This window comes from Bufo bufo, chromosome 7, assembly GCF_905171765.1.
Source record: "Bufo bufo chromosome 7, aBufBuf1.1, whole genome shotgun sequence".
NCBI classification, from domain to species: domain Eukaryota; kingdom Metazoa; phylum Chordata; class Amphibia; order Anura; family Bufonidae; genus Bufo; species Bufo bufo.
This window is the reverse complement of record NC_053395.1, coordinates 218,063,089-218,079,285: the sequence shown is the minus strand read 5'-3', so window position 1 is coordinate 218,079,285 and position 16,197 is coordinate 218,063,089. Positions and strand designations below refer to the sequence as shown.

The 16,197-nt window shown below is 45.7% G+C and overlaps 1 protein-coding gene across 2 annotated transcripts in view; it reads right to left on the bottom strand.

Moving 5' to 3' along the window:
* LOC121007767 (serine/threonine kinase 11 interacting protein) overlaps nt 1-16,197 on the bottom strand; it is a 40,737-nt gene that overhangs the window by 22,575 nt on the left and 1,965 nt on the right. For both annotated transcript variants that reach the window (XM_040439958.1, XM_040439959.1), the window contains exons 4-16: nt 15,896-15,970; nt 14,589-14,684; nt 13,943-14,050; nt 9,268-9,339; nt 9,059-9,188; nt 8,867-8,970; nt 7,536-7,622; nt 7,419-7,460; nt 6,956-7,099; nt 6,086-6,155; nt 3,446-3,838; nt 2,748-2,944; nt 2,259-2,369 (exon numbers count right to left, since the gene is read on the bottom strand). In XM_040439958.1, the coding sequence (XP_040295892.1) occupies nt 2,259-2,369; nt 2,748-2,944; nt 3,446-3,838; nt 6,086-6,155; nt 6,956-7,099; nt 7,419-7,460; nt 7,536-7,622; nt 8,867-8,970; nt 9,059-9,188; nt 9,268-9,339; nt 13,943-14,050; nt 14,589-14,684; nt 15,896-15,970 (1,629 nt within the window). The remainder of the gene's footprint in view (nt 1-2,258; nt 2,370-2,747; nt 2,945-3,445; nt 3,839-6,085; nt 6,156-6,955; nt 7,100-7,418; nt 7,461-7,535; nt 7,623-8,866; nt 8,971-9,058; nt 9,189-9,267; nt 9,340-13,942; nt 14,051-14,588; nt 14,685-15,895; nt 15,971-16,197) is intronic.

The following is a 16,197-nucleotide window of genomic DNA, read 5'->3' as shown; positions in this document are numbered from 1 at the left end:
CGTTTTCTTCAATAAAAAGAAATTTGATTAAGAATATAACTACTATAATACTGCCTCCTATGTACAAGAATATATCTACTATAATACTGCCTCCTATGTACAAGAATATAACTACTATAATACTGCCTCCTATGTACAAGAATATAACTACTATAATACTGCCTCCTATGTACAAGAATATAACTACTATAATACTGCTCCTATGTACAAGAATATAACTGCTATAATACTGCCTTCTATGTACAAGAATATACCTACTATAATACTGCTCCTATGTACAAGAATATAACTACTATAATACAGCTCCTATGTACAAGAATATAACTACTATAATACAGCTCCTATGTACAAGAATATAACTACTATAATACTGCTCCTATGTACAAGAATATAACTACTATAATACTGCTCCTATGTACAAGAATATAACTACTATAATACTGCTCCTATGTACAAGAATATAACTACTATAATACTGCTCCTATGTACAAGAATATAACTACTATAATACTGCCTCCTATGTACAAGAATATAACTACTATAATACTGCTCCTGTGTACAAGAATATAACTACTATAATACTGCTCCTATGTACAAGAATATAACTACTATAATACTGCTCCTATGTACAAGAATATAACTACTATAATACTGCCTCCTATGTACAAGAATATAACTACTATAATACTGCTCCTATATACAAGAATATAACTACTATAATACTGCTCCTATGTACAAGTATATAACTACTATAATACTGCTCCTATGTACAAGAATATAACTACTATAATACTGCTCCTGTGTACAAGAATATAACTACTATAATACTGCTCTTATGTACAAGAATATAACTACTATAATACTGCTCCTATGTACAAGAATATAACTACTATAATACTGCTCCTATGTACAAGAATATAACTACTATAATACTGCCTCCTATATACAAGAATATAACTACTATAATACTGCACCTATGTACAAGAATATAACTACTATAATACTGCTCCTGTGTACAAGAATATAACTACTATAATACTGCTCTTATGTACAAGAATATAACTACTATAATACTGACTCCTATGTACAAGAATATAACTACTATAATACTGACTCCTATGTACAAGAATATAACTACTATAATACTGACTCCTATGTACAAGAATATAACTACTATAATACTGCCTCCTATGTACAAGAATATAACTACTATAATACTGCTCTTATGTACAAGAATATAACTACTATAATACTGACTCCTATGTACAAGAATATAACTACTATAATACTGCCTCCTATGTACAAGAATATAACTACTATAATACTGCTCTTATGTACAGGAATATAACTACTATAATACTGACTCCTATGTACAAGAATATAACTACTATAATACTGCCTCCTATGTACAAGAATATAACTACTATAATACTGCTCCTATGTACAAGAATATAACTACTATAATACTGCTCCTATGTACAAGAATATAACTACTATAATACTGACTCCTATGTACAAGAATATAACTACTATAATACTGACTCCTATGTACAAGAATATAACTACTATAATACTGCCTCCTATGTACAAGAATATAACTACTATAATACTGCTCTTATGTACAAGAATATAACTACTATAATACTGACTCCTATGTACAAGAATATAACTACTATAATACTGACTCCTATGTACAAGAATATAACTACTATAATACTGCTCCTATGTACAGGAATATAACTACTATAATACTGACTCCTATGTACAAGAATATAACTACTATAATACTGCTCCTATGTACAAGAATATAACTACTATAATACTGCTCCTATGTACAAGAATATAACTACTATAATACTGCTCCTATGTACAAGAATATAACTACTATAATACTGCTCCTATGTACAGGAATATAACTACTATAATACTGACTCCTATGTACAAGAATATAACTACTATAATACTGCCTCCTATGTACAAGAATATAAATGCTATAATACTGCTACTGTGTACAAGAACATAACTGCTATAAGGCCAGTCTTAGACGAAGGAGTTCACTGCATGTGTGAATAATTTCTCGTTATGAACTCTGCTCCACTGACAGGATCGGAGGGCGATATAATGATTTATAATGCTGTGTGTCCCTGCCAGACCTTAGATCTACTGAATTGTACTGAATAGCTGCATAAAAAGGTTGTTCCCCTAGAAGTCAGCCAAGAGTGAGATAATACTGCCTCTACGTGCTCCCCCGTTCTCACCGTTACAGAGATGTCTTCTGTGTTGTCCAGCACCACGTAGCTCACACACTGCTTGTCCTCACACACGGAGTGAAAGCTCAGCGTCAGCAATGGCAGCTCCTGCGCTTCCTCCTGTAGAAGAACAGACCGTGAATCACCTGTGCACAGGTTGCGTGCGGCATTGCAGCTCAGCCCTCTTCTATTCACTGCAGTCCATCTGCAATACCAGACACAACCCATGGACAGGGGTGGCGCTGTTTCTGGATAAGTCATTCTTTTTTAATCCTGTAGAACCCCTTCAGGCGAGCCATAAACAGAAAACAGCACTGCGGTAACTCATCCTTGAACCTCCAGAGATTACACATCTGTCCTGTTTACCAGATGGACACACGTGATGGGGTTGTCAGATCTCTGTTCTGTGCTGAGCCCTGCACGAGTCTCACCTGACGGGGAGAGATGAACGAGCCGCGACCATCTTGCTCGGTCTATACACATGCATCTTGTACTCACATTCCACTTCCACTGTGTGGTTGCCGTCTTGACATCTCGCAGGCTCCGGAGGTCTCTCCTGACCAGAACCCGTCCGCGCTGCAGATCGATCTCTAGGAGATACTGCCGCGTCACACGGAGGAAGACCCATGGCCAGTCTGGGTTACGTGGCTGTCCATCCACTACCGGGCACACGGTCACCGGGGAACAAAGGGCATCTGGTGTAAGAGAATGTCACATGAGTTGGAGATGGGGGGGGCAGGCCGCCGCGCAGAGGGGAGGGGGCAGGCCGCCGCGCGGAGGGGAGGGAGCAGGCCGCCGCGCGGAGGGGAGGGGGCAGGCCGCCGCGCGGAGGGGAGGGGGCAGGCCGCCGCGCGGAGGAAAGATGCTAATGCTGGGCGATTATTTGTTTTGGAATCTGAGGAATTCCAGCCTTGTACTCATGGGGGTCCCAGTGGTTGCCCCCCTCACCATTTGTTAAACCTAAATAATATGCTATAATGCAGGCATCCTCAAACTGCGGCTCTCCAGCTGTTGTAAAACTACAACTCCCACAATGACCTGCTGTAGGCTGTTCGGGCATGCTGGGAGTTGTAGTTTTGCAACAGCTGGAGGGCCGCAGTTTGAGGATGCCTGCTATAATGTCTTTAGTGGGCTTTACGCCTTTAAGAAGTCTCCCAGGAGGTCTGGCACCAGATAGTTCGTTCTTCTTGACTCACCTTCTATAACGTCCTCCTCTTCTTCCTCCTTCCTGCTCTTCTCCTGCTGCCGCCATACTCCATCCTCCAGAACATCCTCGATCTGTTCTATTAACACATCGGCGGCGACCACGGCCTCGACCTCTGGGCCGGGTGGTTTCGCCAAGCTCGGGCTTGAGATCTCGGTGAGGTGGGAGCAGATGTCTGCTACGATGGGCGTTTGTATAATTGTGGGAGAGGACTGGGCCTTGGTGAAGGGTGGAGAATGTCTGACGGGGTCCGGACTGTTCTTTGTGGGGTTGTCTTTACTGAGCTCATCCTCCAGGTGAGGTCGGTACTGCAGCCAGTCCACCCCAAACTGATCCCGAAAACTGTCTGTGCGCTCAATGTCCTTCTCGTGCTGCAGGACAGATGCTGAAACGGGAAACAGAACCTGATGGGAATGTATCTCTGGGCAATTCTGTCCAGTCTGACCCATTATAGACTATTCTGAGAGAAAAAAAACATCATCATGGATTCTGAAAAAACTAAAGCCATGACAATGATGTGAGCAGACTGCTTCTTTCTGCCATCAAAGGAAGTCTATCAGCAGTTCTGACCATGCTATACTGCTGACAGAACTAGGTAGCGGCTGGAGAGAGCAGGGCAAATACTTTTGTGGAACTTCTCTGATCGGTAGTGTGAATATGAAGTTTTATTCTGCTCCTGCTAGTGCCAAGGAGGCGGAACTTCACTGGGAAGTGCACTCTGCATTGGGCTGCTTCATAGCCCCTCCCCTTTGAGTGACAGCTGTGGCATCCAACCAGGTGAGCACTATAGCTGGAGAAGGAAGCAGCTCAATGCAGAGAGCACTTCACAGTGAAGCTCCGCCTCCTGGGCACTTGCAGGAGCAGAATAAAAGCACATATTCATACTACTCCTGATAATAATAGCTCCACAAAAGGTATGTTTGTCTTGTTCTTTCCATACCAAATATTGTTCACCTGTGCATCATTCCTGCTGTCTAAGCAGCACCTTGAGATGCCACACCTGTGAGGTGGGATGGATTATCTCGGCAAAGGAGAAGTGCTCACTAACACCGATGTAGACAGATTTGTGAACAATATTTGAAAGTAATGGGTCTTTTGTGTATGTAGAAAATGTTTCAGATCTTTGAGTTCAGCTCATGCAACATGGGAGCAAAACCGAAAGTGTTGCATTTATATTTTTGTTCAGTGTAAATATTGTTATTTAGGGATTTATTTTTTAATTATACGGAAAGTGGGGCGATTTTAACTTTTTTTTTTTTTTTTTTTTAAATATTTAAAACATTTTTGTGATCATTTTGTGCCTCATATAGGAGTTTATTAATTATATATTTTAATTTTTAATTTTGGTTTATCAGGGATTTTATATTTTAGTCAACTTTGCTCATTTCTTATCCTGGCCTGCCATCTGGTGGCCAAAATAATAATTGCAGCAAGAACACTTTCCTACTCATCAGCAAGGCAAAGAGCGTTCAGGACAACTACCGGGGCATCGGTAGGAAGCCAAGAAGCGCAAGCTTCCGTGTTTTTGTGCATTTAGGCGCAGTGATCTCACTTGAACACGGCATTTAATTACCGCGATCGGCATTATTACCGGTCACGGCAATTAGCCGCAGGTCTCTGCTGTGTGAAACAGCAGAGATCTCCTGGCCATGACGCCCGCTGCATGTGCGAGCGGACGCCATGTTCGCACATCGCTCCAGCGCCGTACATGTACGTCGCTGGTAACAAACAGGTTAAAGGGGTTGTTTCACCACAAACTAGCCGCTCGGTAAGAATGTCTCTCTCCTGAGGATGGACCCCTTTAAAGGGGTTCTGCACTTTGTTTAAACTGATGAGCTATCCTCTGGATAGATCATCAGCATCTGATCGGCGGGGGTCCGACACCCGGGACCCCCGCCGATCAGCTCTTTGAGAAGGCAGCAGCGCCGCGGCCTTCTCACTGTTTACCGCTGGCCCAGTGACGTCACAACTAGTATCAACTGGCCTGGGTGGGGCTAAGCTCCAATCAAGTGAACAGAGCTTAGCCCCGCCCAGTCCAGTGATACTAGTCGTGACGTCACTGGGCCAGCGGTAAACAGTGAGAAGGCCGCGGCGCTGCTGCCTTCTCAAAGAGCTGATCGGCGGGGGTCCCGGGTGTCGGACCCCCGCCGATCAGATGCTGATGATCTATCCAGAGGATAGATCATCACTTTAAACAAACTGCAGAACCCCCTTAACATCTGAGAAAAATGTTACAATTGACTGAGGGAGCGGATTTCCCCGGGGCGCACGGCCGCTCCATTTATCTCTTCAGGAGTTCCGGAGGCAGCTGAGTTCAGGGTTAATTCCGGAAACTCCCAAAGGAATGATCACATACCCGACCTGCTGCTCTGTTCATTCCGGAGGGCTCCAAGAGGTACAGGGCCCCCATTCTTGTGATCACTGGGGGTGAATAGGGGATAACTTTTACCAACCAGAAGACCCCTTTAACTGTTTGTACCATTATCGAAAAAAAATGTTATGTCTACGGCCAAACCCAGCAATGCTTTACAAGCTGCATCTTCCGTCACATTTAAAAAAAAAATCAAGTGCACATTTCAACCACAAGAGGGCGCAGGTAATCCAGAGGAGAGGCTATGTAGACTGCACTGACCGATGGGTTGGCTCCGCTGCTCACACTCGCTGTCGCTTCGCTCAGAGATGCTCGCTCTGCGGACTTTAACCTGCCAAGCAAGGGAGCAGGAAAAAAAAAAAAAGGTAACAACAGAAAATGGACGAGAAGCCTTCACTTCACATCATCTTTAAAGCTTTTTTTTTGCCAGGGGTTGAATAATTTTAACATACACAAAAAAAAAACAGAATTTTATAAATATCCTCATCCTGTCCTCCCATACTCCTAGATTTACACACTTGGTGCACTGTGACGTTACCCAGCACCTAGGACACTGGCTGACCTGTTACACTGCCGAGCGCACATGTTGGTCCCATGTTCATATGTGCCTGCAATGCTGAGAAAAATTATGTTTTAGTATATGCAAATGAGCCTCTAGGAGCAACGGGGGCGTTACCATTACACCTAGAGGCTTTGCTCTCTCTGCAACTGCTGCGTCCTCTGCACTATGATTGACAGGACCAGGCAGTGTAAAAGTTATCACACCTGGCCCTGGCAATCCAAGTGCAGAGGACTCTGTAGTTGCAGAGAGAGCAGAGCCTCTAGGTGTAATGGTAACGCCCCCGTTGCTCCTAGAGGCTCATTTGCATATATTGAAACATCATTTTTCTCAGCGATGTGGGCACATATGAACATGGGACCAACACAGACGCCTTCAGCTGCCGAGCGCACATGTAACAGGTCAGCCGGTGTCATAGGTACAGAACTGCTGACAGATGCCCTTTCAAATGTTTTCTAATATATGTATAAAGTTTCAAGCTGAAGCCCAAATCTGACCGGGGCCTAAGACAGACAACACGAAGCGGTAACCATGACACCCACTACTCGTTAAGTATAAGTATGTGCCCCCACCTTGGACTTCTTGCGCGGGATGCGTTTCGAGGTCGTCCTCTCTGGAGCGGAGCAGCTGTCGGTTAGATCCCCGGTGCAAGAACTTTCTGTTGCTGAATTACTCGGCTGAGGAACCACAACCCTCTCTCTGAACGGGGGCGCACTCTGTCGGGGGGGACACAAGACCCTCATGTAAGACTTCACATCTGAGCGAGTACCTGAAGCGTGCAGTATAGGAAATCCAGTGAACTACAATGCTGGGGACAGATAGCATGGAAATCCGCTGCCACTGCAATGATTTCCTGCTACACAAGCAACTAATCTGTCCAAGCAGAGCTGCTGTGCAAAGAATGGGGGACAGATCAGACAGCCTGACGAGATGGGTGGCTTTTTGACTAGCGCGCACTCCAACAGACAATGCAGCCAAGCTGGAGCCTCTGATGATAGCTGCGATTTCCGACTCCACAGACAAAGCTCATCTCACCATCGTCTCCAGTCCAGACAGCGGCTTCCCGTCCAGCAACACCTGACAACATGAAACAGAGGGAATGAGCACAAACCTCGCTGCGTCCTGTCAGATGAGCCCTAAACCGCTACTCACCTTGTCGGAGACTTTAGGGGACAGGTGCTGGGCTGCAAACATTCGATAGTCTTTATGGAAATACAAGGGATTCCCCTCCAGAAAGAGCTGCAAATGCAGACATAATTCAGAATATGGAATGTTCCTTTAAATGACAGAATTCGCTCTCCCGCAGCCACCACTAGGGGGAGCTCACTGCACATGGACTTCTACAGCTCCCCGAAACACGAGATCACAGTGTACAGCCTCTTGCACATGAACGTTGCGTGCCCACGGCCGTATTGCGGCCCGCATAGGGCGGGTCCGCAATACACGGGCGCCAACCCGTGTGCACTTCGCATCGCTGATGCGGACCCCTTCACTTGAAAGGGTCCGCAATCACGGAGATGCGGAACGGAAGCACGGATCGGAGTGTTTCTGTCCGTGCCTCCACACCGCAAAAAAAATAAAAATAGAGCTTTTTTCGTGGTGCGGACGGATCACGGACCCATTCAAGTTGAATGGTTCTCGATTCGTCCCGGCCGCTGCACGGACGTTGCCCGTGCATTGGGGACCGCAATGGAACGGATGCACAACGTTCGTGTGCAAGAGGCCTAAGGGTACATTCACATGCAATTTGCGGTCCGCAATCTACGGGCACCAGCCGTATGAATCTCGTATCGCGGCACAGATCCATTAACTTGAATGGGTCCGCGATCCACAATATATGGCAAAAGATAGGACATGTCCTATATTTTGCGGTGCGGAGGCACAGACCAAAATACCCACGGACTTGCTTCCGATCCATCTTGAGGATTGCGGATCCATTCAAGTCAAAGGCCGCTGTTTGCAGTCCGCAATACGGGCCGCCTACAATCGTGTGAATGCTGCAAAACTGCAAATAGTGAAAGTGAATGGGGTCAATTTGTGACCCGCAAGTTACCGCAACCCGACCGTCTCAAGAAATCTAATCCTGCTGGATTTCTTGTGACTGTTGGGTCACAGCGGGACTACTACCAATAAGATAATGATAACCTGAGCACAAGCTCCCCCTAGTGGTAGCTGCAGACAGACAGAAGTGTACGCTTTACAGGCTATCCCAAATGTTTAAAAAGTTACAGAACTTTGCGAACAGTCCTGACTACAAATCGCCTACCGTTCTGTGTACACAGCTCCTACGCAGATCTGTGCGTCTTCATGGTTACATAGTTATTCTGCAGACAATTTGAGAATGTGCACGTTCCTTACATACTAGTGTCTCACTGCGACTAAACCCGGCCTATAATCACAGACTGCGAGGCCAGGGGTGGGAGGAAAATTAACCACTCGTGGTTTCCATATGGCGGCGCGCTGTGTCTGTATACGGACATTACCTTCCTGAGTTTCTGCATCTGGGCCAAGACTGTAAGCTGTGCGTGCTCCACCAGAAGATTGTAGGACAAGTCCAGGTGCTGCAGGTTGTACAGATGCTCTAGTCCTACAAAGATCAAAAACACCATCAGAACCCGGCAGCGCTTTAAAAACCGCGCGGTATACCGGGAGTACGCATGTACATGTGGACTGACCGCTGGTGCTGGACAGCTGGTTGTGCCTCAGGACGACGGTGTGGAGCTGGGCCGAGGACTGGACGCTCAGCTCTGGGACGGACGCCAGAAGGTTGTAGCCCAGGTTCAGATACTGAAGCTCAGAAAGAACCTGCAATTAGAAGGCGGAGGAGATAAGCGTGCAAATAAGAGCGACCCCCGAGTGCACCCGACCAGGTGAAAGGTCGCACCTTCAAATACGAGCCGCAGTCCTTGAGGAGATTGTGACTCAAGTCCAGGATCCTCAGGCTGTTTAATAATTCCTGGAGGAAAGAAAACCTCATCAATAGATTCACAGAAATGTTCTCCTGATGAATAAAGATCTCTGCTTGCTGGCAGTGAATAAAAACGGACCTGTTTACATCCCATTCTTCCTGAACCTAATACTTCTCACTGCCAAGAGTCTGTTAGAATTGTGTTCAAACTAGACAATCCTCCGTTCCGAGTTTGCTACAATGTATCAGGGCAGGAGAATGTATCAGCCTGCAGTAGAATAGTACGTTTTATCAGAGCTTTTTGTGATCTGGAGAATCCATTTAAGCTCACAGACAATTATCTGGACTTTATTCATCAATACGAGAAGTATTCAGGTGGCCACAACTTCGACATGGGAAAAGTTATTTTTACCTGTCTGTGGTTACAAAAAAAAAAAAAAATTATACTGCACAATCTTCAGTCCTTTTTCAGACACCCCCCGATATTCAGATGACGACCTGCTCCTCATTTGGACATGTCCCTCCCAGTAATACATGCTGGATCTGTGTGTCCAGGATGCTGCTGCCTTCCCCTTGCAGACTGTGCTTTCCTCTCCATCTACAAGCCTGTGGGAACTGTATATTCGGGTACAACCCCCTCCTCCTCCCTGCTGCTATATCTAACACAGAGAAGTGAAGGGGAGAGCCGAGCGAGCAATCAGCGCTCTGGGGGACGATGTTACATTCAGCAGCGGCGAGGTGAAGGACTTACACACACTCTGCAGGAGTAAAACCGTAGCAAATTTTTAATGCCGACTCCTTAGAAAGTTGCATTTAGTAAAGACGTCCGTCGTCTTTCGATAGCACTCGGATGAACTTTTGGACCGAGCTGTACTTAGGCCATGTGACTGCTGAGCGTGAGGTCCCGGACCACGGAAGAGGCCACAGATCTCAGAGGCGCTTTCAAACAGCTGATCGGCGGGGGTGACGGGTGTCGGACCCCCACTGATCAGATATTGATGACTTATCCTGAGAACGGGTCATCAATATTATACTCCCAGAAAACCTCTTGCCTCATCTGACACATTGGTGGGATAGCGCTAGAATACGATGTCAGACAGGTGCGGGCTCCACACCTATCTCCAGAGCGGGCGCCTGAAAGTGAAGGAGAGCGCAATGCGCATGGGCAGCGTGCTCTCCATTCATCTCTATGGGACTTCTGAAAATAGTAGTCCTGTAGAAATAAACGGAGGGCGGCCACGCATGCACAGCCGCTCTCCGCTCGCTTCAGGTATCCGGTTCTGAACATAGGTGCACCATTTTGATAAATTCGGTGAAATTTGCGCCGACCTGTCATTCAGACTGTTGTGCATTTCCACGAGTGTACGAGGTATCTGATGATACTATATTCAATATGGATGATCATTGCCTTTAACAGCATGAACCTGAAAAAAAACCAAGATGGGTTCATGGCAAGTTCAAGGTGTTAAAAGTGAATATAAAGAGAACATTAGACTTTTAATTATTGCTTAGAGACATGGATTTATCTATAGGGAGTGTACTGGTTTCTCTAAACATGTCTGCCTGAGGAACAATGATCTGATAAGAAGAGATGTCCATAAAACACATCTGGTGTGGAACAGATATCTGTTCATATATTTATATTCCTGTGTGCATTTATTTAGCGTTTGAACTTATTAATGATTCATATATAATATGCAATATTGATATATTATAACCAAATATTGTTAATGTATATTCTATACCGTGTGTATCTCACTAAGTGGATATATAACCTTAGGAAGAGATGTAGAAGAGCATTTAAGTTGAATTTTCCTAATAGGATCCATTCAGAGGAGCGGAGACAGTTCGGGGACACAAACCAGGAGAAAAGTTAAAAGGTTATTGTTCTTTTATCCGACCATAAGGCCTCCTGCACACGACCGTATGGCTTTTTCAGTGTTTTACGGTCCGTTTTTCACGGATCCGTTGTTCCGTTTTTTGTTTCCGTTGTGTTTCCGTTCCGTTTGGCATATACAGTAATTACATAGATAAAATTGGCCTGGGCATAACATTTTCAATTGATGGTTCCGCAAAAAACGGAATGGAAACGGAAGACATACGGATGCATTTCCGTATGTGTTCCGTTTTTTTGCGGACCCATTGACTTGAATGGAGCCACGGAACGTGATTTGCGGGCAATAATAGGACATGTTCTACCTTTAAACAAAACGGAAAAACGGAAACAGAATGCATACGGAGTACATTCCGTTTTTTTTGCGGAACTATTGAAATGAATGGTGCCGTATACGGAATGCAAAAAACAGCCAGTAAACGGAAAAAAAAAAAAAACGGTCGTGTGCAGGAAGCCTAAATAAGATGGTATGTAAACTGTCAAGCCGGATCCGTGATGTCTGGGAAAGTGATTCTAAAGTGTCAAAAAGGTATCCCTCCTAATTGATCTAAGTTGGGAAAGGTTAAAGTTTAAGTTGTGCAATGAAGCCACTTATGTGTGTTAATCCTTAAAATGTCTGAAATTATTATGTGGTACAACAGTGCCATCTGGAGGTAGATGGAGTATGTCATTTTCACCAGTAGTTCAAGGGTTAAAATGACATCATTGTTATCTGCATTACGAATACACCCACCTTGTCTGATTGGAAATCCCTAATCTAGAAGGGGATGGGTTCTTAGATAACATGGGGTATAAAGTATGCAGTAAGAGGTTAGTACTAAGAACTAAACTAAACTACAATTACAACACAAGAAAAAACTTGCTACAAAGAAACATTGGCACAGAGAAAAATTGCCCATAAGAAGGATTCACCACAAAGAAACTTGGATTCATTTTTGTCTACTGGAAAAGTTTTTGAGAACTGATCACACCCGAAACTCTGTTCATCCTTGACCCGGTAACGTATATTGTACTTACTGATCGTGGTATTAATAAGATATTCCTCTCGGCATATAGTCAAGAGTCCCCATTAGGGCTGCACGATATATCGCAAAAATAATCGAATCGCGATAATCGCCAAATGCGATATGGCGATTCGGCCGACCCGAAAATGCCGCGATTATATATGAAGGGGCCCCTATTGAGAAAATGTCCTCTCTCCTTTTGATAAAATGGCCAGCCTCTGTACTCACTTTCACGATGAATGCACTGCAGCGAGCGGCAGCGAGCGAGCCGGCCGGCGCATGACTGACGTCACTTAGTCACGCTCCTGCTTCCTGAATTAAGTGGGAGGAGCGTGACAGTGACGTCAATCACGCGCCGGCCGGCCCGCTCGCTACCATGCATTCATAGTGAAAGTGAGTACAGAGGCTGGCCATTTTATCAATAGGAGAGTTATGTGCGCAGTTTAGGACACATGAGGGGACACATAGGACCATGAGGCGGACCAGCATAAGATGCTATATGTGTGTCTTATGCTGGCCCCCCTCATGGCCCTATGTGTCATAGCACAGATCCGCCCCATAACAGTGCGTCATAGCACAGATCCGCCCCATAACAGTGCGTCATAGCACAGATCCGCCCCATAACAGTGCGTCATAGCACAGATCCGCCCCATAACAGTGCGTCATAGCACAGATCCGCCCCATAACAGTGCGTCATAGCACAGATCCACCCCATAACAGTGCGTCCTCCACAGATCCACCCCATAACAGTGCGTCCTCCACAGATCCACCCCATAACAGTGCGTCCTCCACAGATCCACCCCATAACAGTGCGTCCTCCACAGATCCACCCCATAACAGTGCGTCCTCCACAGATCCACCCCATAACAGTGCGTCCTCCACAGATCCACCCCATAACAGTGCGTCCTCCACAGATCCACCCCATAACAGTGCGTCCTCCACAGATCCACCCCATAACAGTGCGTCCTCCACAGATCCACCCCATAACAGTGCGTCCTCCACAGATCCACCCCATAACAGTGCGTCCTCCACAGATCCACCCCATAACAGTGCGTCCTCCACAGATCCACCCCATAACAGTGCGTCCTCCACAGATCCCCCATAACAGTGCGTCATCCACAGATTCCTCATAACAGTGCGTCATCCACAGATCCCCCATAACAGTGCGTCATCCACAGATCCCCCATAACAGTGCATCATCCACAGATCCCCCATAACAGTGCATCATCCACAGATCCCCCATAACTATGTCATACCCAGCCGCGTCAGTGGCTCATATGGGAAAATCCAAGCAAATAGACCTCTAGCACAATTCCCTTAAAATATCGCATCGCATACACCACCATCTAGTGGTGGTTTGTTGGTACTGCGTCAATTTGTCTATACATTTATCTTATGTCTGTTTTGTATTGGATTTTACTCATTTATAAATAAATTATTACATATATTTTTACATAAATATCTGTCCCTTGCTTCACTGATTGCACAAAACGAATTGAGATTCCTTATCAATGAACTTAGAGGATCCAATCATTTTATATTTTATTTTTCTAGGATCCTCTCTTTTATACGAAGATTAATTTTATATAGAAGATAATTCGACAAGACACAGATGGTAAATCTCTCCGATATAATTTTTAACGCCAAATCTGGAGGTTGTCGGATGTGTGTCTGTAGCCAGGGGGGGGGTGACAAATGTGGGTTACAGACACGACCCCATATACACCCCCCCCACCCCCCCAGCAGCGCTCACCAGGGACTGATCCAAACTGCGGATGGTGTTGTAGCTGAAATCCAGAGTGTGAAGCTCCAGCCACGGCAAAGCCGAACTCAGATCCCCGCCACAAAGAGAGAACACCTCCTGCCGGGGGACAAGTATTAACAGTACGTTATGTATCTGCAGCCCCTAAATATGCTGGGGGGAGGTGAATGTACTACTTTTTGGTTTTACGCAAATGAGGCTTAAAGGGGTTGATCGGGACTTTCAGATCGATGGCCTATGCTCAGGCCTGACAACCTGCACCCTGGCTGATTGGCGGCTCAGGCTCCATTCTGCAGTGGATGGAGCTGGTTACATTCACTTCAATGGGAGCAGCGCTGCAGTTACCAACTCTGACCACTAGACAATGGAGGGAGCTGCGTAGTTCTGGCTCCTGAGTGACCTCGGAACAGCTGATTGGTAGGGGTGCAGGGTGTCAGACCCCTGACGATCAGATATCGATGGCCTACAAAAGTCAAGGGTCAAAAATATCTGACTTTCCCACTGCTAAGCACGCTCTCCACACCCATTCTATTGAGCAGCTACTGATGGCTGCAGCTATGTTGCTCTTAGGGTCTTTGGAGGGGGGACACTAACTTCAGTTCTCGGCCGCGCACCCCCTGGCAGCTCCTCCACTTACCTCTAAGCTGGTGACACACCGAGAGCAGATGAGAACCTCGAGCTGTGAATAGACAAATCGCAGGCCGCGCAGACAGTGCGGGGGGAGGCATCGCAGCTACGACAGAGGGAGATTACAGTCAGCCAATAGGGGCCATATACTAATAAAGCAGTATACAGGAAGCTCATCAGCTCCCTCTAGTGGTGGCTGCAGGAAGCCAGAATCCTATTTGTGTCTGTGCGGGAGGTGTGGAGCTCTGGATCAGAAAAACAAAGCTCTGTCTGCTAGTAAAAATATCATTAAAATGAATTACATAAAATAAAATAATGTAGGGCCTAATAGATAACATTGTGTTAAAAGGTGAAGATTTAAAAAAAAAAGAGTTGTGTCATCTCAGACAATGGGGGCATATCTCTAGGATAAGACCCCGTTGTCTGATAGGTGAGCGTCCCAGCGCTGGGACCCTCACCTCTTATATCGAGAAAGGAAGCCTCGAAAGTGGTGGAGGAAACACTGCGCATGCGCAAGCCACCCTCCATTAATTTCTATGGGGCCACTGAAAATAGCTTGGCTATTTCCGTCCGGCCCATAGAAGTGAATGGGAGCGGTGGCCGGTCATGCGCGGTGCGCTCCCATTCACTTCTATGGGGAGAACGCTTGGTGGTGGCCGGACCGGAGACCTCCAGCCACCACTTTTTGCGGGGCCTCGTTTAGTATATAGGTGCAGGTTCCACTCCTGTCAGACAATGGGGGCCTATCCTAGCCTCCATTGTCTCAGGTGAGCCAACCCCTTTAAGGTGTACGTGACCTATTTTGCAGGATGGGGGTCTATTGTGGTGCATCTGCTTTAAGAATGGTTCTCTTAGGCAGGGAAGTGAAAGAATACCATGGAAATGGAAATTCCTTCAATCAACAGAACCTGGATTATCAGCTTTCCAGACTATTGGATGTGGGTCTGTGCACCACGAGAGGCTGATCCAGTGGAAAGTATTCCGGCTTGTTCAATAAAACTCAGATTTTTGCATGAAAGCGTAAACGGAGTATATCAATTCTTTTAATCTGGTATTGATGGGACATAACATGGATTCGCAATTGTGTGATGTTCGTACTGCGGTTTCACCCCCATAAGGAGAAAATTGCTGGCGAGAACTCGACTTGACGATGAAATGGGAGCGCGCCGTCGGTGTACACTAATTTATAATAAAATGTTCTAATATATGCTGAGAATCTATAAAAGTCACAGCTCATGACACCACCATCAGGCTGACAGAGGTATTACACTAGGATGATCGGCGGTATTGTCTATTATTTCTAACTGTTATTCTCACCTCCAATGACCTCAAAGACTTAAAGGGGAAAATATTCACTTCAAACTGTCGAGGACACTCGTTAGGATGAATAAGCTGCAAAAAAAAAAAAAAAGCGAGATACAGACATGAGCATTCTAGGAAATGGGTTTCCTCGTGTCTACACGTTACAGCCCACATGGCTCCGTTTCCCACATAGTCACATACTGCGACATTAGTATACAGCAATGACCTGCAGCTTCTGCAATCGGTTTATAGAAGAGGCGGAGCCATGACAACCTCTGTCGCTTTAGGAAGTGCAGCAGTGACTGGTGTTTGAGGGA